Source organism: Oncorhynchus kisutch, linkage group LG17 (genome assembly GCF_002021735.2).
Source record: "Oncorhynchus kisutch isolate 150728-3 linkage group LG17, Okis_V2, whole genome shotgun sequence".
In the NCBI taxonomy this organism is placed as follows: Eukaryota; Metazoa; Chordata; class Actinopteri; order Salmoniformes; family Salmonidae; genus Oncorhynchus; species Oncorhynchus kisutch.
In genome coordinates, this window is record NC_034190.2 from 11,893,977 (window position 1) to 11,918,329 (window position 24,353).

Consider the following 24,353-nt stretch of genomic DNA (forward strand, 5'->3'; position numbering starts at 1 on the left):
CATTCATATGGCTCTGGTCCAGGCCTTACAGTGTGTTCAGTCAGTCTTGGTGCCAGCTCATATAGCTCCACAACAGAATCATTAGACACAAATGCTATCAGTGCATCTTGTGGAATTCCTTGGGTAAGCAAGGTGTCGGGTCAGTTTACCCTTCCCAACCCAATGACCATTAGGCCACAGTCAATAACAATGACATTTACATTGACTTGGCTGAGACACTTAGAGGTGATTTATCGATGGCTAATGTCTGGAAGTGGATGGGACATGTAGAAGGACAAAAGTTTTTATGACTTCTACGAGGATGTTCTGTTCTGAGGAATGGAGAGCTTAACAGTCTAGAGTCTGGTCCGTCTCATGTGTCACAACACCTTATATAGTAGGCCCTGGGCTGCAAAAGCTGCTCAGATCAAAACAAGTGTGTCACACACACACTAATTAACCACCTGTACACTAATTTACGCTCCCAGGATTGAGCTTTCGACCTGTCCATTCCTCCTTTGCTGCTGCCATTTAGATATAAAACTATTTCATCCGATACGTCACCCTTCCCATCCAACCATTTTTATTAGAGGGCTTTTCTTGAGAAAATGAAACTGACCATAAATCATGTTGGGGTCTGAGTGGTTGGTGTGAAAAGTGAAAGCAAGTCAGGGACTGTAGGAGAGAGGGAGGAGGGCTTGGGGGGATGAAGTGAAGTAGCCACAGGCTGGATGATCGAGGACTGGCAGGAAACGGGTGCTTTCTGGGGCTGCGCTGCTGCCAGCTAGACTTGGTCAGGTGCATAACAGCCTGCCTGGCCTTAACACTTGGAGGGAGAGAGACAGACAGAGGAGGAAACATAGCAGGACCTCAACAGACCAGGGTTACAGTACAAATCATTGTCCCAAATGGCATACTATTCCCTATATAGTGCACTACTTTTGACCAGAGCCCTATATAGTGCCCTACTTTTGATCAGAGCCGATAGGGCTATATAGGGAATAGGTTGCTGCTTGGGAAACACCCATTAACAACTGCTAACTAAGCCCTCTTCAAGAAAAACACCTTGACAACAATCAATGTATAGCTGAGATGGCTGGCAGTTTAAAATCCTTGGCAACAGGGACAGAGAGGGGTCCATCTACACTCTTCGAAAAAAAAGTGCAATCTAGAACCTAAAAGGGTTATTCAGCTGTCCCCATAAGATAATCCTTCGGATAACCCTTTTTGGGTCCATGTAGAACCCTTTTGGGTTCCATGTAGAACCCTTTTCACAGAGGGTTCTACATGGAACCCAGGAACCCAAAATGGTTCCACCTGGAACCAAATAGGGCTCTCCTATGGGGGACAGCCGAAGAACCCTTTTTGCTAAGAGTGTCGGCTAGCAGAGGGATGTCCTGTATGAATTATTTACAGGATCATTTCACATGCTGTTCTCAACCCTCACTGTGTTTCCAACAATAGAAATGCTGTTCTCAACCCTCACTGTGTTTCCAACAATAGAAATGCTGTTCTCAACCCTCACTGTGTTTCCAACAATAGAAATGCTGTTCTCAACCCTCACTGTGTTTCCAACAATAGGAAGAGCTAATATGCAAGCAGTGGGTCTCAGCCAATGAATAATTATGTGATGCACAACCAACCGAAACACAGAGTGAAGATATAGAAGCTGAGAGAGAGCGAGACTGAGCTTGAGAGAGAGAGAAGCTGAGTGAGAGTGAAGATATAGAAGCTGAGAGAGAGCGAGACTGAGCTTGAGAGAGAGAGAGAAGCTGAGTGAGAGTGAAGATATAGAAGCTGAGAGAGAGCGAGACTGAGCTTGAGAGAGAGAAGCTGAGTGAAGATATAAACTGAGTGTACAAAACATTAAGAACACCTGCTCTTTCCATGACATAGACTGACCAGGTGAATCCAGGTGAAAGCTGCGATCCCTTATATTGATGTCACTTGTTAAATCCACTTCAATCAGTGTAGATGAAGAGGAGGAGACAGGTTAAAGAAGGATTTTTAAGCCTTTTAATACAATTGCGACATGGATTGTGCTTCTACACCTACACCTTGTGCTTCTACACCTGCATTGCTTGCTGTTTGGGGTTTTAGGCTGGGTTTCTGTACAGCACTTTGAGATATCAGCTGATGTACGAAGGGCTATATAAATAAATTTGATTTGATTTGATTTGATTGTGTATGTTTGCCATTTAGAGGGTGAATGAGAAAGACAAAAGATTGAAATGTATTTGAACGTGGTATGGTAGTAGGTCCCAGGCACACTGGTTTGTGTCAAGCACTGCAAATGCTGCTGGGTTTTTCACGTTCAACAGTTTCCTGTGTGTATTAAGAATGATCCACCACCCAAAGGACATCCAGACAACTTGACACAATTATGAGAAGTGTAAGAATATTTCCAAGATAAAGAGAGAGACAGAGGACTAACAGCCAATAGAGGACTAAAGATCAATGGAAATAGTGTTTTTTTCTGTAGTAGGGGATTAATGCAGGGACATGGGAGGAATTTGTCTGTATATTGAGTCTGAAATAGGATACTTATCTGGCCATTGGCCCAGTTTAATTGCAAGGAATTGTAATTGGTCAACCACAGGCTAGGGCTGGGTTATAAAACTAGATCCTGCCCCTTTGTTCACTGGAGAGAGTCTCAGGAGAGCATCACTGAGGACAGGGGAGAATGACCATCTACTTCCAAGCATGATTTGTCCTATTTGAATAAACCCTGATTTGATTTGGGGTCTGTGTTATTAAAGAATAACATCAACTGCTAACAAAAGCATTAGAGTCAACATGGGCCAGCATCCCTGTGGAATGCTTTCAACACCTTGTAGAGTCCATGCCCTGACAAATTTAGGTTGTTGTGAGGGCAAATGGGGGGTTAACAACTCAATATTAGGAAGGTGTTCTTAATGTTCCGACACATAGGGAAAGAGATAAAGAGAGAGAGAGAGAAAGAGAGCAAGAGAGAAAGAGATTGAGGGACTAAAAGAGAGAGATGCCAGTTTAAATGCATTGACACATATGTAGCAGAGCCCCTGAGAGGTGAGAGCGGTGGAAGGGAGGGGGGGGGGGGGACTGGCCTACATCGTGTTGGGATGTGAGTCATAACGTTTGTGTGAGGGGGAGTGTCCGTGAGGAGACTATTTTATAAAATGCCCATCCATTCCAGAAGAGATGCGTTCCTACTCACACAAATACACAACATTTGATGGATGGAGGCAACAGAGCACTCGTTTCCCAGTTAAACAGTGGTGCGGTACACTCTTAGAAAAAAAGGGTAGAACCCTTTTGGGTTCCATGTAGAACCCTCTGTGTACAGGGTTTTACATGGAACCAAAAGGGTTCTACCTGGAAAAAAAGGGTTTCTCCTATGGGGACAGCCAAAGAGCCCTTTCAGGTTCTAGATAGCACCTTTTTTTCTAAGAATGTAGGGAGCAGTGATTAGAGCAGCTGGTTCCACTGTACTGCCGGGTCCACTGTACTGCCGGGGTCCACTGTACTGCCGGGGTCCACTGTACTGCCGGGTCCACTGACAAAGTACTATAGCTTGTAAACAACTTCAGAAACCCAGAGGAGCGAAACTTCAATTCATTCTGTAACTATCAACAATAGACAATAACACTGAAATACAATTAAGAAACTAAATAAACTGCATCAACAAAATTGAATTTTGTTACGCACTTAAGAAGTGAAACATGATGACAGGTGTAGGCTCCTGCCAATAGAGCCACCGGTGGCACAGCGGCCTGCCTGCCTTCCTGCAGTTGACATCGAAAAGGGTGATTTAATTACCGAGGGCGGTTTAAAGTGCCCCCAGTGATGAAGAGCTTTGCCAGGCTCCGCCGACCGAGCAGAGAGCAGGGTATATCTGACTCAAATAAGAGACCTAGAGACAGACAGACAGATGGACAGACAGACAGAAATCCCCCTCACGGCAGGCTACGTTGCAGCGTTTGTTTGTTTTCCGTGCTGAGCTGAGGGTGTGTGTGCATGTCTGTGTGTGTGAGTGAGTGAGAGGGGGGTTGTGTTTGTATTGGTGCATTCATTAAGCAGCGAAAGGAGATGCTCAGGACCCAGGTTGGGGAGTCCGTACTGCCCTGTAATACAGAATAGAAGACAGCCAGGACAGGGGAGTCCGTACTGCCCTGTAATACAGAATAGAAGACAGCCAGGACAGGGGTACTGCCCTGTAATACAGAATAGAAGACAGCCAGGACAGGGGTACTGCCCTGTAATACAGAATAGAAGACAGCCAGGACAGGGGTACTGCCCTGTAATACAGAATAGAAGACAGCCAGGACAGGGGTACTGCCCTGTAATACAGAATAGAAGACAGCCAGGACAGGGGTACTGCCCTGTAATACAGAATAGAAGACAGCCAGGACAGGGGTACTGCCCTGTAATACAGAATAGAAGACAGCCAGGACAGGGGTACTGCCCTGTAATACAGAATAGAAGACAGCCAGGACAGGGGTACTGCCCTGTAATACAGAATAGTAGACAGCCAGGACAGGGGTACTGCCCTGTAATACAGAATAGAAGACAGCCAGGACAGGGGTACTGCCCTGTAATACAGAATAGAAGACAGCCAGGACAGGGGTACTGCCCTGTAATACAGAATAGAAGACAGCCAGGACAGGGGTACTGCCCTGTAATACAGAATAGAAGACAGCCAGGACAGGGGTACTGCCCTGTAATACAGAATAGAAGACAGCCAGGAGAAGAGCTAGCTCAGCAGTCACACACACACACACGCACAGCTGTCTGTTCCCCCTTCTTAGCGTGTAGAACAGTAGTGTCATCAAGGTGCCTTCAAGGTCATTTGCACAGTGCGGTAAGATGATGTATTGTGTGTTAGCAGTGTACGGGTGAATGAGAAGAGAGGGGCCGTCCTCAGCTCTGATTGACTGATTCCGAGGTGGCTTCTAATGTAAGAAGGAGATTTTGTTTTATGCTGCATCCACTCTGCTCGCCTTTAACACACACACACACACACACACACACACACACACACACACACACACACACACAGCTGTTAGTCAGCAGTGTTACATAATACTGCAGTAGTCAGTAGTCAGCCACAGTCCTGGGACACTGCAGTAGAGGTGGAGGAAGAAAGGATTCTTCCTCCAATCAACCCCAGCAGAGACATGGTGAATTTAACACAGACGGGGACAAAATAAGACTAAATTGCGTCGTGTTGTATGTTTACAGATTATGAAAGGGATACTTTGGGATTTTGGCAATGAGACCCTTTATATACTTCCACTAACGTGAGTTAGCATTGGCTTGTGAAATTACCTCCAACTTCCTTCATACTGGACACAGAGACATAACAATGGTATCCACAAGTTCATCTGACTCTGGGGAAGTAGGTAAAGGGCCTCCTTGACAACATCCCTTTAACACAGCCCCCCCAAAGTCAAATCAGACAGAAGATCACTAAAAATGAGACATTTCTTACACTATACTGCCGTCTCCATGGACTCCCTCACAATACAGAACTCTAAATTCCCTTTTTTACAACTGGGAGTAAACCACAGCATCACAGATTCTAGGCTAAAATGAACTGCTGCAGTAGCATCTGCAACGTTCTGTGACAACACAACAACAACAACATTACCACCCAGTCACTACACCTCATTAAACATTCTCTATTGGAAGCTAGTCAGACAAATTAGGTTCCCAACGGGGCTCCTGGAACGAAATAGGTCACAGTGTGGGTGTTTCCTGCTTTTGTGGGCACAGATGGCTCAAGGTTCGGAGAGTGATGACGATGGCTATATTGAAATAAAACAAACCCTAAATGAATAGGTCTCGCTCTAGCCAAAGGATCTGGGTTCAACAGGCACTGATTGTTTTGGGGAAGCTGATGAAAAGCCTCACAGGCCACGAAACAATGGAAGACAACCAGAGAGAATAAAGGTTGATTGTAAAGAGCGTGGTAATGTTTATGATATTAAAAAGAACAGAGGCCAACATGGACCATAAAGCTCCTAGGCTTAATGGTTCCCATCAGGGTTGGGGTCAATTCCATTTCAAATCCAGTCAATTCAGGAAGTACACTGAAATTCTAATTATATTCAATACTTTTCAATGAGGGAAAATTTCGAATTGGAATTTGGTTTAATTTCAGAATAGAAATGGAATAGACCCCAACCCCGGTTCCCATCCTTTTATTACCAATGGTTTTGTTTCTATTTGGCCTGTTATAGTCAATCTATGTTCAACCCATCAGATCCATGGTCACTGTGATGTCTAGGAACAAGACTTTAGCCTAACACTTTGCATAATGCATTTTATAGTCCAAAATTAGCTAAAGCTCACACTGACAATTATTAAAAATCCATTATGAAAGAGAGAGTGTGTGTGTGTGTGAGAGAGAGAGAGAGAGAGACTCGGCTCTATCTGTGAGATGTGGCATACCCATGAGGCACGGCACAGTGATGTCTGGGGGCTGGCAGCAGGCTGGCCTGCAGGGTGTGAGGTGCGTGTGTGTGTGTGCCTCAAAGCCTCTCTCTATCAGTAAGCTCCAGAGTCACGGAAGGTTCCTGCCCCCTGCCTGCCCACACACACTGCTTCCCGTGTGACATCACACACACTGCTTCCCGTGTGACATCACACACACTGCTTCACGTGTGACATCACACACACTGCTTCCGGTTTGACATGTAATAAGGTAAAGGGCCCCATAGGACGACATGGGATGAGCCCCATAGGACGACATGGGATGAGCCCCATAGGACGACATGGGATGAGCCCCATAGGACGACATGGGATGAGCCCCATAGGACGAGTACTGGACAAATGAACGAGCACATGACATGACGCACACAGCTCATATCAGAGTGCTATATGTCATCTAGCTATCATCTCACGTTAATGAAAGGAAAACGCCCCAGCTTAATGTGAATTAAAGCAGTTAGATCTGATAGAGTGATGAGATGAGTCTACCGCAAGTCCTCCATCTCGTTGCTTGAGTTCAACTGTGGGCAGTCAGAGAAATGGCTAAATCTCTCCTTGCTGTCTAACTGGGAGGGAAAGAGGGACAGAGAGCCAGCAGTAGTGGGTGCCCTGGGGGGGCCTGTGTGTATTTGTGTGTGTGTCATAGCAGTATAGATTTCAGAGGTCGACTAGCAGTGCATTCATTAAACCCACAGTGGGATTTCACAGTGTGTAAATCAATGGCTGTTCTTTGTGGCCACACCATAACCTTGCTGAGATTGGACATTGGACATACGCTATGCAATGTTCAGCTAGTTTAGAGGTAGGCAACTTGATGTTTTTACTGAACTGGAAGAACAGGTGCAGCACCTGCAGCACTCCAGGAACAGGGTTGCCTACCCCCGAGATAGATTACCTAAACATGTCATCTAGCATTATTTATTGGAGTCAACTGTGTAATGCAAAACATGGACCCAGGGGGGCCACAGGACTGGGTTTGGGCAAGGACAAAACCCAAAACGTGGACCCAGGGGGGGCCACAGGACCGGGTTTGGGCAAGGACAAAACCCAAAACGTGGACCCAGGGGGGGCCACAGGACCGGGTTTGGGCAAGGGAAAAACCCAAAACGTGGACCCAGGGGGGGCCACAGGACCGGGTTGGGGCAAGGACAAAACCCAAAACGTGGACCCAGGGGGGCCACAGGACCGGGTTTGGGCAAGGACAAAACCCAAAACGTGGACCCAGGGGGGGCCACAGGACCGGGTTGGGGCAAGGACAAAAACCAAAACGTGGACCCAGGGGGGGCCACAGGACCGGGTTTGGGCAACCCTGATCTGAGCTGTGACCCTACTTATACAATGTCCAACTGACAATATCCAACTAATTATTTTTCCCAGAATTCAATATCCAGCTAACAATGTCGAATGTCCAGCTATGCTACCCCACTGTCCAACTAACTTTTCCCCAGAATTCAATATGCAAGGTATGCAGGAATGTTGGATGGCCACAACAGTGAGAACCACAACAACACAGCCTTAAAATTCCACAAATTCTAGCCTCATTAGAAATGCCACCTGTCCCATGTTTTTCCAGTTGGATCATCCCTCCCATCACCAGCTGAGAGTTGGGTTTGTCGGTGACCTCACCCCCCAAAAATGATTCCACAGAGAAAAACAGGTGGGGGGGGGGGGGGGTTAAAAAATGTGCCGGCTCACACATTCCCGCCTAGCAAACTTCTCAATCTACATCTCTTTGTGGTGATTCTTCTTATTCAGCATAGGGAAGTAAACACGGATGGACAAAATGGAAGCCTCCTTGCTGCCTTGCAAATAGTTGGCATTTCTGGACAACATACCATAGGGCAGGGATGCCAGGGATTAGCCAGTGGTGTTATAATACAATCATACGATATGCCTACCGTTAGTTCATCGGGCAGCCGGAAAATCTGTGAAGTTCGCATTTCATTTGCACTGGGGATGGAAAATAACCAAGATGACCGGCTGTCGGACAGATGTGTTGTTTTACTGTGTTGGGGCGTAATCAAATATTTAGCCTCAATTGAAGCATGGCTGGTTAGATTTCTTGCATACTCTGCAGCATGATGATAGTACTCATAAATCACACGTCCTACTGCAGCTATTACGAAATAGTAAAAACCTATAAATAGGCACGTTTGACTGTCTATGTAGCATATATCAGTGGACAGTCAAACGTGCCTATGTAACTCATGTGAAATGGCTGGCTTGTTAGCGGTGCGCGCTAGTGGCGTTTCAAATCGATAACGTCACTCGCTCCGAGACCTTGAAGTAGTTGTTTCCCTTAGGGATTTTTCTTAACGTTAAGGATCTTAACTTTTGTTTTAACGTTTCAACATTCACACCCTTAACGCCTCCCTGTAACAACACTAAAGGCACATAACCTGGATCCATCTAAACCTATACCCAGCCTTCCAACATCCAAACATACCCTGGATCCATCTAAACCTATACCCAGCCTTCCAACATCCAAACATAACCTGGATCCATCTAAACCTATACCCAGCCTTCCAACATCCAAACATAACCTGGATCCATCTAAACCTATACCCAGCCTTCCAACATCCAAACATAACCTGGATCCATCTAAACCTATACCCAGCCTTCCAACATCCAAACATAACCTGGATCCATCTAAACCTATACCCAGCCTTCCAACATCCAAACATAACCTGGATCCATCTAAACCTATACCCAGCATTCCAACATCCAAACATAACCTGGATCCATCTAAACCTATACCCAGCCTTCCAACATCCAAACATAACCTGGATCCATCTAAACCTATACCCAGCCTTCCAACATCCAAACATAAGTGTAACGGTTTTCTTGACTTGAAGGAGAGGCGGACCAAAACGCAGCGTGGTTTCTATTCATGGTTATTTAATGAAGAAAACTATACATGAACAGACTAACAAAAACAAGAACAAGAACCGTGAAACCCTAAAACAGCCCTATCTGGTGCAAACACAGAGACAGGAACAATCACCCACAAAACCCAACACCAAACAGGCTACCTAAATATGGTTCCCAATCAGAGACAATGACTAACACCTGCCTCTGATTGAGAACCATATCAGGCCAAACATAGAACTAGACAAACTAGACATGTAACATAGAATGCCCACTCAGATCACACCCTGACCAACCAAAACATAGAAACATACAGAGCAAACTATGGTCAGGGTGTGACAATAAGGCTGGGATGGATCCAGGTTCCAACACCCAAACACCGTCTTAGCAAGCCTGGCTTTCTATAGATTAGAGCAAATCCACAACATTATTCATGAGTTTATACAACAGTAAAACTAGATTAACTACATCTATTAGATTATAGAGCAGTAGGAATAGATTAACCTTAGTCATAAGTTTATATAACAGTAGGTCTAGAGTAACCTTTGTCATAAGTTTATATAACAGTAGGTCTAGAGTAACCTTTGTCATAAGTTTATATAACAGTAGGTCTAGAGTAACCTTAGTCATACGTTTATATAACAGTAGGTCTAGAGTAACCTTAGTCATACGTTTATATAACAGTAGGTCTAGAGTAACCTTAGTCATAAGGGCAGATGTCATGTAAACTGGTATTATTCTTAATGTTAGACACACACACACAGAGACAGAGACAGAGAGAGACCGAGAGAGAGAGAGACAGAAAGAGACAGAGACAGAGACACACAGAGAGAGAGAGAGAGAGAGAAAGAGAGACAGACAGAGAGAGACAGAGAAAATTCAATATTAGGAAGATGTTCATAATGTCTGGTATACTCAGTGTATATCGTCTAGTTCCCATACATTGTCTGGTGTAATGCCATTCGCTCTAGGCCTATTCAGGTAGACAGTAGTACTTATAACCTATAATACTTATAACCTATATTCCCATGCACTGTAAAGTTCTCGTATATCATGTGGTTCAGATGAGCTAGGCTTATTCAACTAAACAAATGTCACATTTTTGGTCGTTACCCTTCTATGAAGAAAATAAGAAACAATGAGTGTGGTTGAAAAATGAGCAAAAAGCCCTGATACGGGGATATTATTCTCCTGAGATTGTGTTCCCACGTTTATGAGCCATGAGTGGGTTCCTGTTGGGGAAAGCCACAACTCTGTAGAGGAGCCAGCCAAACATTCACAGGAGACTCAGACCATAGAGTTCACACACTTTTGCATATACTGTACTTAACAGCCTGGGTAAATATATATATATATATATATATATACAAAAAAAATTAAGAAAAAAATTGTTCCATAAACCTTGAGTGCTACCTCTTAGCGTTGCTTATGTCACATCTGTACATCACTCCATCCACTCCCTCTTACCAACCCTCTGCCCCGCTCTCTCCCCCTTTATCACATTCCCACTCTCTCCCCCTTCCTACCCCTTCACCACGTTCCCACTCTCTCCCCCTTCCTACCCCTTCACCACGTTCCCACTCTCTCCCCCTTCACCACGTTCCCACTCTCTCCCCCTTCACCACGTTCCCACTCTCTCCCCCTTCACCACGTTCCCACTCTCTCCCCCTTCACCACGTTCCCACTCTCTCCCCCTTCACCACGTTCCCACTCTCTCCCCCTTCACCACGTTCCCACTCTCTCTCCTTCACCACGTTCCCACTCTCTCCCCCTTCACCACGTTCCCACTCTCTCCCCCTTCATCACGTTCCCACTCTCTCCCCCTTCATCACGTTCCCACTCTTTCCCCCTTCATCACGTTCCCACTCTCTCCCCCTTCATCACGTTCCCACTCTCTTCCCCTTCATCACGTTCCCACTCTCTCCCCCTTCATCACGTTCCCACTCTCTCCCCCTTCATCACGTTCCCACTCTCTCCCCCTTCATCACGTTCCCACTCTCTCCCCCTTCATCACGTTCAGAGGCCTACTTTACGTCAAAGGAGAGAACGAAGAGACGTTACAAAAGACTGTAATGACGGACGGCATTGTCTCACCTTATGATGAACACAGTCAGACAATACTGAAGTCAAACGCTAAGTCACTTCCACAGGGGTGTTTCCCTGGACTGGACTCTGCTCCAGTACCATGCCCTTGGTAGATAACCCAGAGCCCGCAATGTCACCCACACTATCATTGAAACTCAGTCTGAGTGAGGAGGTAAGTCTATAGGCCCTGGTCAAATGTAGTATACTATAAAGTAAATGGCCTGAGAATGGGTGCAGGGAACACATGGAGTTGTAATCTCAGTCAAAGCTCTGAGCAGAGAATGTCTCTCTCTCTCTCACTCTACACATCTCTCCCTTTACCCCCCACCCCCCACCCCCTCTGTGAGGTGGCTTGACGTGAGAGCGGTGAGGTAGGTAGGGTGTCTTTGAGGCCAGGATAGATTGTGGTGTTTCAGAGAGCTGTAATCCCCAAGCAGACACACATTTAGAGGCATGGACAGCCAGAGACAGTTAGCTAGCTAGACCTTATAAACACTGGAATCAAAACTGCCGTCAGACAGAGGTGGCTGGATGGACTCAAAGGATGATTTAATGGCATTAATAACAGAATAGTTATCCCGATGGAAACACAGCCCCTCTTCACTACATCTGAAAAAGTATTTGTTAGGTGATTTTTTTTATCCACAGCTGTAGTCGACTGAGCTATCATTAGTCAAGAAGAACACTGGTGTATCAGCGCATCCCCCAGCATCCCCCACGTGGTTATTCTAATCCTCTGCTAAGTCACATCCAGTGTCTCTATACTTTGCTGCCGCCATGACCCCAGGCCAGTCAAACAGTATGATTTACTGTTTACAGTCGAGATAGCATCTAATCAGATGGACTGTAAAAGGACTGGAGCCTTGTCTTTCCTAGGCAGGCCTGTTATTAGGGCTGTGGCAGGAACACTGAAGAGCAGGAAGGACCGTGAATTCTTATCCAATGTGTTTACGATGGACATTTGTATATGTTGTGTGGATATGCTGTGTGGATACAGATGTGTGGATATAGACGTGGGGATACAGATGTGTGGATATAGACGTGGGGATACATTGTGTTGATATAGATGTGGGGATACGCTGTGTGGATAGGTTGTGTGGATATAGATGTGGGGATACGCTGTGTGGATATAGATGTGGGGATACGCTGTGTGGATAGGTTGTGTGGATAGGTTGTGTGGATATAGGTTGTGTGGATATAGGTTGTGTGGATATGCTGTGTTGATATAGATGTGGGGATATAGATGTGGGGATATGCTGTGTTGATATAGATGTGGGGATATGCTGTGTTGATATAGATGTGGGGATATAGATGTGTTGATATAGATGTGGGGATATGCTGTGTTGATATAGATGTGGGGATATGCTGTGTTGATAGGTTGTGTGGATAGGTTGTGTGGATATAGGTTGTGTGGATATGCTGTGTTGATATAGATGTGGGGATATAGATGTGGGGATATGCTGTGTTGATATAGATGTGGGGATATGCTGTGTTGATATAGATGTGGGGATATAGATGTGTTGATATAGATGTGGGGATATGCTGTGTTGATATAGATGTGGGGATATGCTGTGTTGATATAGATGTGGGGATACGCTGTGTGGATAGGTTGTGTGGATAGGTTGTGTGGATATAGGTTGTGTGGATATGCTGTGTTGATATAGATGTGGGGATATGCTGTGTTGATATAGATGTGGGGATATAGATGTGTTGATATAGATGTGGGGATATAGATGTGTTGATATAGATGTGGGGATATGCTGTGTTGATATAGATGTGGGGATATGCTGTGTTGATATAGATGTGGGGATATAGATGTGTTGATATAGATGTGGGGATATGCTGTGTTGATATAGATGTGGGGATATAGATGTGTTGATTATAGATGTGGGGATATGCTGTGTTGATATAGATGTGGGGATATGCTGTGTGGATACAGATGTGGGGATATGCTGTGTGGATATAGATGTGGGGATATGATGTGTGGGCAGAGTCAACAGTATAGTAGAGTATGTGAATTCACCCACCTGGCTCCTTCATCATCTGCATGACTCTGGTTAACTCTTGCTGTGTGTTTACATACGTGTGCACATGTCTGTACAATCTCCATGTTTTATATAGTGATCTCTTACCTATTTGCAGCAGTACAGGCGTAACCAGGGCTGTTTCCATGGCGTAGCAGAACTCTCGTCCGAACATGACGGCTCCGTGCATCACCCACTGGCGCAGCGGGATCCGGTCTATAGACCCCTCGCTCACCGACTCCTCCTGGCATGACTCCAGCACCAAACCTCCTCCTGCTCCTCCGTCTCCTGTGGAGGCAGAACCTGTGGTGGTTTTCTTAGCAGCGGGGACCACCATTACCCCCTGCACTTGCATAGCATCGGCCTCAGAGTTCTGGGGAGCCATTTTCTTCTTCTTCGGCATGCACACAGCCAAACGCACAACCCTTCAGGCTCCAGAAAAAAAAATAGATTCAAAACTAAATAAAAAAATAGATCTGTATTCATACACTGGCGGTGACAGGTGTGAGCTCGTCCTCAAAGTAGCTCCCTCTGCTGTCGATGTCCTCGAATGTCGTTATCAGGAAGAAAGAATAATCTCTTAAAGCGTACAATACATTCCTTGTGTGTTCCTTAAAGAGGCATTGGGTTGTTTTTCAGGGTAGGCTGTCAACTCAGGCAGCTCAGAACCCCACAGGCAGGTTCATTTAGTGTGAAGAAGGACGTGTGAAAATTAGATGGCTTTTCCTCCCTATCTGTGTTCGTTGGTTTACTGTCTACTAGAATCAGTAAAAATCCATATCAATTGCCATTCAGTTAATACCAGTTTCATGATGTGTGTGGAGGAGGTGCAGAAGAGGGAGGGCAGGCGGCAGGGCGGAGGGCAGGAGGCGACACAGGTGAGAGCTCCTCTGTGAATCCCCATCGAGTGGCCGATCAATCTGCACATACCCAGAATGCACCACGGGAATAGTTGCCAGTAAGCCAGAGAGAGAGAGAGAGAGAGAGTTAGTTATTAAAATGGAGGTTGGCAGACTAATGACAGTAACGTTTTTAAAATTCCAGTAAGACTGCAGAAAACTGAACCATGCCAACCTGTACTGAATCACGCTAGTCTAATACAGAATGATATGGGTCAGTTTGGCTTGATTGTGGAAAAGGTGGAAACAGATTCACAACATTGTTTTAAAAAAACTCTTTGAGTTGAATCAAAGATGATTTGATGATTTAAGCATGTAAAAGGACTAGTTCATAGTCATCTGGTTATTCGTAGTGTTTAAGCCTCTGGGCAGAGACTGGTGCATACTGTACAGGGTAGAGTATAGAGAGAGGGAGGGAGGGAGGGAGGGAGAGAGAGAGAGGACACACTCGCTCCTCACACACCTCCCGGGGGATTTTCAGTATCCTCCTTTATCCTGTGATAAAGCATGAATAAAGCTGCCTTTAATAACCAACCCCTCCTGTCTGTCTGTGGGTGTCTCTGTGTGTGTGTGTGTGTGTGTGTGTGTGTGTACTGTTGTGTCCTGAACAAACAGCTAGGCATTAGAATGACTCAGAGGATTGAGTCTGGGATGGGGAAATGTCAGGCTGGTCTGTGTGAGTGAATCAGTAGCTTCCTGTTGGTTTTTAAAGGCAGAGGCAGTGAGTGGCAAATCCAGTAAGATTTTAAATTAGAATGCCAATCACATCTCAGAACACGTCTGACTCTGGGGCACGACAAAGATGGTGGATAAATGAAGAGGTCTTTCTCAGGCCATTTACCATTGAAACAAATGTTCGCCGTTCAGGTTTACTTAAGGGGTGGCTCTCCCAATGTCACCAATATGATAGCAGCTGGGTCTGGTCTACTTAGTTCATTGACTGTATATGAACCAGAAAAAAAATGAGTGAGTGGGATGTCTTGCTTCCTCTTCCGTCTCTGTGAGGGATAGGAGCTCCTGTAGCAGTCAACCAAGACATTTTAGCACCTGGACAGCAGTGGAGGTTAATTACATTGTGACCTGACTGGGGGAGGCTCTCTGGGTTAGGCTTAGCTCTCACACAGCCTGTAAGACAGTCGTGAGTGGAGTGGAGTGAAGAGGAGAGAGATGGGGATTAAGGGAGATATACATCTTGCGCTCTATACTGTATATATAGAGCGAGAGAGAGGAGAGGAGAGGATTAAGGGAGACAGAGCGCAATATGTATATACTGTATATGGAGAGAGAGAGACAAGGAGAGAGGGGAGAGAGAGAGAGAGAGAGAGAAGGAGGGGGGTGAGAGAGGAGAGGGAGAGAGGAGAGGGAGGGGGAGAGAGGAGAGATAGGACATGCTGAGAGGAGGCTGAGGGTACATAGAGCCGTGACTGTACATGAGGGTGCCAGGGTTTCAGAAGGAAATTAGTGAGTGTGTGCTGGAACTGTTGGTTTAATGTTCCAATCTGAGATTACACTATCCAATGTCCACGTTAACGTTAAAACGTCTCTCCCTCTCTCTCTCTCCGACACTTTTCATTTATATACTGAGATACTGAGACCTGGGAGAGATGGGAGTGCATTATAGGCTCTCATCTTATATGAATCTAGTCTTCAGAGGGGCTTCCTCATCAGATGCTAAATTAAAACCCCCTGAGAGAAAGAGATATCCTCAGAGGGGTATTTCTTTAGATATGGGTAATTGGTGGTGGTTTTGTCTTTATTCTTGTATTGATGTGTGATGTAATAAAAGATACGTACTTTAAGTCTCAGATTTGCAACCAATGTAAAAGATACGTACTTTAAGTCTCAGATTTGCAACCAATGTAAAAGATACGTACTTTAAGTCTCAGATTTGCAACCAATGTAAAAGATACGTAACATTTACATCATTTAGCAGACGCTCTTATCCAGAGCAACTAGGGTTAAGTGCCTTGCTCAAGGGCACAATCGAAAGATTCTTCACCTAATCAGTTCAGGGATTCAAACCAGAAACCTTTCAGTTACTGGGGCAATGTTCTTAACCGCTAGGCTATCTGAGCCATACCCATGTACAGTAGATCAGCTGCTCAACAAAGTTAAGACAATACATTAATGTTATACTTTTTCACTGTAACATTCAACCACTGTAGCATTTCCACTAGTGCCCTATATGATACTACAGTCGTAAAGAAGAGACATCCATCTGTTCAGCACCTGAGGAATAGGCTATTAGTCCCTTTCAATACTGCTGTTGCCAGGCAGAATGATGATCTCCACAGTCTAGTCTCTTCTCCACTGAATGGTATTGAGAGAGAAAAGCAAACAAAAGGCCTCAGCAGAAACATTCTGAAGAACAGGATCAGATTCAGTGCGTCGTCTGTGTGAGTAAAAAGCAAGACCCTGTTACTACCTGCCCTCCCTCTCAGCCTGCAGGACGGTTACATAACACAGTCACATGGTACTGAACCCTACATGTTGTTCTCTGTGGACTGAAATATGGCAAGGTTATGTAGCCTAGGCCTAGTAAGTTCAAAAGGCCAAAACAAAACTACACTGAACAAAAATATAAACACATCATGCAACAATTTCAATGATTCTACTGAGTTACAGTTCATATAACAGGAAATCAGTCAATCTAGTCAGGCCCAGCCAATCAGAATGACTTTTAAACATGAAATACTTTGGCAACAGCTCTGGTGGACATTCCTGCAGTCAGCATTCCAATTGCACGCTGCCTCAACTTGAGACATTTGTGGAATTGTGTTGTGTGACAAAAAAAAGTGCCATTTTATTGTACACAAGGTGCATCTGTGTAATGATCATGCTTTTTAATCCGCTTCTTGATATGCTACACCTGTCAGGTGGATGGATTATCTTGGCAAAGAAGAAATGCTCACTAACAGGGATTTAAACAACATTTTAAAGAAATAAGCATTGTGTGTGTATGGAACATTTCTGTGATATTTTATATCAGCTCATGAAACATGGGACCAACACTTTACATGTTGAGTTTATATTTTTGTTCAGTATAAATTAGGACCATACTTGATATTTGGTCAAGCTCAAAGTTTTGAGTGACAAAATGGGACCAGGGAAGTACCTTCAGTTCTAGAACACTGGGAAAGACAACCTTCAATGTCAAGTCACCCAACACCAGCATTCATACAAGTTCAAATACTAGAATTGCCTATGTTACTCAACTCTAGGGATAAACATTTGTTCTCATATACAGATATAAAACAGAAGTTGTAATTTCATGTTCTCTCAGGGGGGGAATTATGATCAGTGTGATGATAATGTCTATAGAACAAGATAGGATACCATTTATCCTTAGACACTCATTATCATGGCACCTCTAGAACTTGTTTGTACTTGTATGTAGCCTATGTGTGTGTGTGTGTGTGTGTGTGTGTGCACATGTGTGTGTGCGCGTGTGTGTATATGTGAATGTGTGTTACGACTGACCCAAATAGAGGCCCAGATATGGATTGCACTGGGCATACTGAGGAGTCAGGAGGCCAGCTAACCAACCAGGCAGGCAGGGGGAGGACAGGGGCACAAATAACCACCAACCACAACACACCCAGGGAGAGCTGGGCGGACTGGTGAGGCCTTATTCAGGATTGGCCATTTATATTCTAATTGTTTTCAATGGCTTTGGTGAGGACAGCCAGGCTGTATACCCATTGATCAATTCATCTATGATCGTGTCTTTGATGAGCCACCTCCAAGCCATGAGCCATCTGAATTATTGGACCGTGTTGCTTGGCGGCCATTTTTAAGCTTGGTGACTCACTGACAGTCCATCGAATTTATTGATATTTGCTGAGCTACCGAGGTTAGAAGGTCGGCTTAGGGGGGGGGGGGGGGGGGGGGGGCTGTAACCTTCTGATCACAGAGCCATTTACAACTCCCTGTCCCGCATTCCACATCTCTCTAGGTCAGACCACAGCATACCACATCTCTCAAGGTCAGACCACAGCATACCACATCTCTCTAGGTCAGACCACAGCATCCCACATCTCTCAAGGTCAGACCACAGCATCCCACATCTCTCAAGGTCAGACCACAACATCCCACATCTCTCAAGGTCAGACCACAGCATCCCACATCTCTCAAGGTCAGACCACAGCATCCCACATCTCTCAAGGTCAGACCACAGCATCCCACATCTCTCAAGGTCAGACCACAGCATCCCACATCTCTCAAGGTCAGACCACAGCATCCCACATCTCTCAAGGTCAGACTACAGCATCCCACATCTCTCAAGGTCAGACCACAGCATCCCACATCTCTCAAGGTCAGACCACAGCATCCCACATCTCTCAAGGTCAGACCACAGCATACCACATCTCTCAAGGTCAGATTAAAGCATACTACATCTTTCTAGGTCAGGTCACAGCATACCACATCGCCCTAGGTCAGGTCACAGCATACCACATCGCCCTAGGTCAGACCACAGCATACCACATCGCCCTAGGTCAGACCACAGCATACCACATCTCTCAAGGTCAGACCACAGCATACCATATATCTCTAGGTCAGACCACAGCATCCAACATCTCTCAAGGTCAGATTAAAGCATACTACATCTTTCTAGGTCAGGTCACAGCATACCACATCTCTCAAGGTCAGACCACAGCATACCATATATCTCTAGGTCAGACCACAGCATACCACATCTCTCAAGGTCAGACCACAGCATACCATATATCTCTAGGTCAGACCACAGCATACCACATATCTCTAGGTCAGACCACAGCATACCACATATCTCTAGGTCAGACCACAGCATACCACATATCTCTAGGTCAGACCACAGCATACCACATATCTCTAGGTCAGGGAAAAGTTCTGATAATATGTATTTTTTACATCATGAAATTAAAACCAATTTAGGATGCTCAGTTTTTGTTTCATAGTCATAGACTAGTTATTGTATTTCTTAGTCCCATTCCCTCCCTTGATGGCTAGGCATCTCATCAACTCTGAGAACACCATGGCGACGTGTAGCCTACTGTGCGTACTCATTACAGTATTCATTTCCTCTCCAGCTCAGACAAGATGCAGATTTGCTTAGGGAAGTGGCAGCAGATGGATTTGTTGAGACTCACTCCCCCACGGTAGCCTGATAATACAGTAGGACTGTAAACAAAGTGGAACAGGTTGTGTGTGTGTGTGTGTGTGTGTGTGTGTGTGTGTGTGTGTGTGTGTGTGTGTGTAGCACTGCTGCAGTGGGAGAGTGGGTGGGGCCGTGAGGCTGGGACAGAGGGCATCCACGTGTGCCAACGTTAACAGGGAGTATGAAACATCCCCCTCCCACACTCACCGGAACACTCGCTCTCACACACACACACGCTTGTCCGGAGACACTGCATTCACACCACACACAGGGGTGGGGAGGAATTAAAGCAGTCACAATGTGCTATGTGGATCAGTAAGTATGCAGTTTCAACAGCTTGAGGTCCGACCGTGTCAACAACAACCCTGCAGTGTGATTTATAATGGTGGATTTATAATGGTGGATTTAGCTCACAGAGACCAGTAGGACCAACTGCTTCATCAACAATCCATATTTCTTAAAGCTCAAAATATAGGAGACCAGTTCAAGTGTAAGACAAGAAAATGAAGCACGTTCTCAAGTGGTGTTGATCATTTATGCAGCTATGTCGATCCTACCAAAAGGTCTCTGTGAGAATGGAGTGCTTGTCTAATAGAAGTCTTCCAAACGTTAGGGCAGAAGATTGTTACACCCAAGAAAGGACCGCAGCTATATTTCTCAGAGGTCCATTCTTGGGAGTTGCTTTTATACGAATTCTGGTAAAAATAACATGCAGTATATCTCTGCAATGCCTCCCTGGGGTGTTGTTCAGGGAAGCTTGTTGAGGCCCTCGTGAAAACGGTACATAAATCACCCTCTCGCCTTATTCTGTTTCCCCCAAAAGGAAACAGAATAAGTCATAAACACAAGTCTTGTAAAGTTGGCCTACAACTTGTCATGCACAAATAAATCATTAACAAAATCAATCGAAGGAAAAGGGGAATGTAGGCCTCGTCAGGCCCTTCGATCCCTTAGTGGTGTGTGCCTAAGTTGCTGTAATCAACCACAGCAAAGAGATGGAATCACTACTGAAGGAAAGGCCCCGGATCACCACTGAAGGAAAGGCCCCGGATGAAGGAAAGGCCGGCCCCGGATCCCCGCTGAAGGAAAGGCCGGATCACCGCTGAAGGAAAGGCCGGCCCCGGATCACCGCTGAAGGAAAGGCCGGCCCCGGATCACCGCTGAAGGAAAGGCCGGCCCCGGATCACCGCTGAAGGAAAGGCCGGCCCCGGATCACCGCTGAAGGAAAGGCCGGCCCCGGATCACCGCTGAAGGAAAGGCCGGCCCCGGATCACCGCTGAAGGAAAGGCCGGCCCCGGATCACCGCTGAAGGAAAGGCCGGCCCCGGATCACCGCTGAAGGAAAGGCCGGCCCCGGATCACCGCTGAAGGAAAGGCCGGCCCCGGATCACCGCTGAAGGAAAGGCCGGCCCCGGATCACCGCTGAAGGAAAGGCCCCGGATCACCGCTGAAGGAAAGGCCCCGGATCACCGCTGAAGGAAAGGCCCCGGATCACCACTGAAGGAAAGGCCCCGGATCACTACTGAAGGAAAGGCCCCGGATCACTACTGAAGGAAAGGCCCCGGATCACTACTGAAGGAAAGGCCCCGGATCACTACTGAAGGAAAGGCCCCGGATCACCACTGAAGGAAAGGCCCCGGATCACCACTGAAGGAAAGGCCCCGGATCACCACTGAAGGAAAGGCCCCGGATCACTACTGAAGGAAAGGCCCTGGATCACTACTGAAGGAAAGGCCCTGGATCACCACTGAAGGAAAGGCCCTGGATCACCACTGAAGGAAAGGCCCTGGATCACCACTGAAGGAAATGCCTTGGATCACCACTGAAGGAAAGGCCCTGGAGCAAAATGAGAGTGATATTCAAAGACCAAAGAAAAAACAAGAAGGAAAACATCCAACAAAATCCCTTTCATAGATCCCGCTCAGTGGCGTGATGTCGGTGATCTTGATTAAGACCACAGTAGACTAACTACAAAACTAACTCAACCCACATCTAACAATGGACTCCACCTAGAAAAACTCCTACACCACAGTACTTCAGCTAGGAAAGGAAACAGGGAGGAAGGCCCTGTCTAGCTGACAGCCCTGACCCTAAAGTTACACACACAGTACACTTTAGGCCCCATCTAGCTGACAGCCCTGACCCTAAAGTTATACACACAGTACACTTTAGGCCCCATCTAGCTGACAGCCCTGACCCTAAAGTTATACACACAGTACACTTTAGGCCCCTTTAGACTTGAGACTTGACTCGGACCTGCCTGTCTTGACTTGGGACTTGAGTGCTAAGACTTGAGACGTACTTGCGTGTGCCAGTGCAGAGGTAGGTACTATACTTTGATTTGATACTTGTGACTTGTAAAACAATGACTTGGTCCCACCTCTGGGAGTTAGGCTTAGGCCCCGCCCCTCCTAGTGAGGACACACTAGTCTGGATAGAGTGTGTGAACAGCCACCCCATAGTCTGATCTGAGAGTTTCTGATATATACACCAGCACTTCTCATGAGGCCAAAGCGAAATCTCCAGTTTAGCGTTGGGTTGACCTAACTGCCACACACACACACGCACAGTACCCATACACGGACGCAAGAACCAACTGCAGCCTATTTGTAGAATAGAATAGGCTACTATTTACAACAACAAATGCAACAGCCCTGCGGCAGTCTCACGAAGCCTGCCTTAAACCAACATATAATAGATACATAGCGTGACTACAGATTAACACTGAAGTGGTGTTATTGCATGCACCATTCAATGTAGGCTAACTTCCCCCATCTCATCCTGGCTATTCAGTATGGTGCCTTAATTGGTTTTCTCAGAACCTGGTGGTGACATCAACTCAAGGAACTTTAGCTACAGATAACCCTTTATTTCCCTATGCAAATACACCCCGCTCTGTTTAATCCCAGTGTTCCTGGCATGCTCCACATATGACACACAGCACAATCAGCAGACAGACAGACACTGACTGACGCTGTTCAAAGCCATAGTTTAGGTACTGTAGGGGAAGTAGGTACTGTAGGGGAAGTAGGTACTGTAGGGGCAGCAGGTACTGTAGGGGCAGCAGGTACTGTAGGTACTGTAGGGGCAGCAGGTACTGTAGGGGCAGTAGGGGCAGCAGGTACTGTAGGGGCAGCAGGTACTGTAGGTACTGTAGGGGCAGCAGGTACTGTAGGGGCAGTAGGTACTGTAGGTACTGTAGGGGCAGCAGGTACTATAGGGGCAGCAGGTACTGTAGGGGCAGCAGGTACTGTAGGGGCAGCAGGTACTGTAGGGGCAGCAGGGGCAGCAGGTACTATAGGGGCAGCAGGTACTGTAGGGGCAGCAGGTACTGTAGGGGCAGCAGGTACTGTAGGGGCAGCAGGTACTGTAGGGGAAGTAGGTACTGTAGGGGCAGCAGGTACTGTAGGGGCAGCAGGTACTGTAGGGGCAGCAGGTACTGTAGGGGCAGCAGGTACTGTAGGGGCAGTAGGTACTGTAGGGGCAGCAGGTACTGTAGGGGCAGCAGGTAACTATAGGGGCAGCAGGTACTGTAGGGGCAGTAGGTACTGTAGGGGCAGCAGGTACTATAGGGGCAGCAGGTACTATAGGGGCAGCAGGTACTATAGGGGCAGCAGGTACTATAGGGGCAGCAGGTACTATAGGGGCAGCAGGTACTGTAGGGGCAGCAGGTACTGTAGGGGCAGCAGGTACTGTAGGGGCAGCAGGTACTGTAGGGGAAGTAGGTACTATAGGGGCAGCAGGTACTGTAGGGGCAGCAGGTACTGTAGGGGCAGCAGGTACTGTAGGGGCAGCAGGTACTGTAGGTACTGTAGGGGCAGTAGGTACTGTAGGGGCAGTAAGTACTGTAGGGGCAGCAGGTACTGTAGGGGAAGTAGGTACTGTAGGTACTGTAGGGGCAGTAAGTACTGTAGGGGCAGCAGGTACTGTAGGGGCAGCAGGTACTGTAGGGGCAGCAGGTACTGTAGGTCCTGTAGGGGCAGTAGGTACTGTAGGTACTGTAGGGGCAGTAAGTACTGTAGGGGCAGCAGGTACTGTAGGGGAAGTAGGTACTGTAGGTACTGTAGGGGCAGTAAGTACTGTAGGGGCAGTAGGTACTGTAGGGGCAGTAGGTACTGTAGGTACTACAGGGGCAGTAGGTACTGTAGGGGCAGTAGGTACTGTAGGGGCAGCAGGTACTGTAGGGGCAGCAGGTACTGTAGGGGCAGCAAGTACTGTAGGGGCAGCAGGTACTGTAGGGGCAGCAGGTACTGTAGGGGCAGCAGGTACTGTAGGTACTGTAGGGGCAGTAGGTACTGTAGGTACTGTAGGGGCAGTAAGTACTGTAGGGGAAGTAGGTACTGTAGGTACTGTAGGGGCAGTAAGTACTGTAGGGGCAGTAGGTACTGTAGGGGCAGTAGGTACTGTAGGTACTATAGGGGCAGTAGGTACTGTAGGGGCAGCAGGTACTGTAGGGGCAGCAGTTACTGTAGGGGCAGTAGTTACTGTAGGGGCAGTAGGTACTGAGGGGCAGTAGGTACTGTAGGGGCAGTAGGTACTGTAGGGACAGTAGGTACTGTAAGGACAGTAGGGAAGATAGGTACTGTAGGGCAGTAGGTACTGAGTGGCAGTAGGTACTGAGTGGCAGTAGGTACTGTAAGGACAGTAGGGAAGATAGGTACTGTAGGGCAGTAGGTACTGAGCGGCAGTAGGTACTGTAAGGCAGTAGGTACTGAGGGGCAGTAGGTACGGAGGGGCAGTAGGTACTATGGGGGCAGTAGGTACTGCTCCATCATTTCCCTGTTTGCCTGGTAGCACGATTCTTTCCATTCTCCTTAAACCTCTCATCAACGAGCCGTTTTCGCCCACAGGACTGCCGGAGACTTAGAGTCGCTTAGGTCACTCGTTTTTT

At 46.7% G+C, this 24,353-nt stretch overlaps 1 protein-coding gene across 1 annotated transcript in view; it reads right to left on the reverse strand.

The window, feature by feature from the left end:
• The window catches only part of LOC109908431 (solute carrier family 45 member 4), a 50,137-nt gene that overhangs the window by 20,743 nt on the left and 5,041 nt on the right, over window positions 1–24,353 (reverse strand). Inside the window, exon 3 of the mRNA XM_031795117.1 lies at window positions 13,536–14,347. Coding sequence (XP_031650977.1) covers window positions 13,536–13,830 — 295 coding nt within the window. The 5' untranslated portion in view covers window positions 13,831–14,347. The remainder of the gene's footprint in view (window positions 1–13,535; window positions 14,348–24,353) is intronic.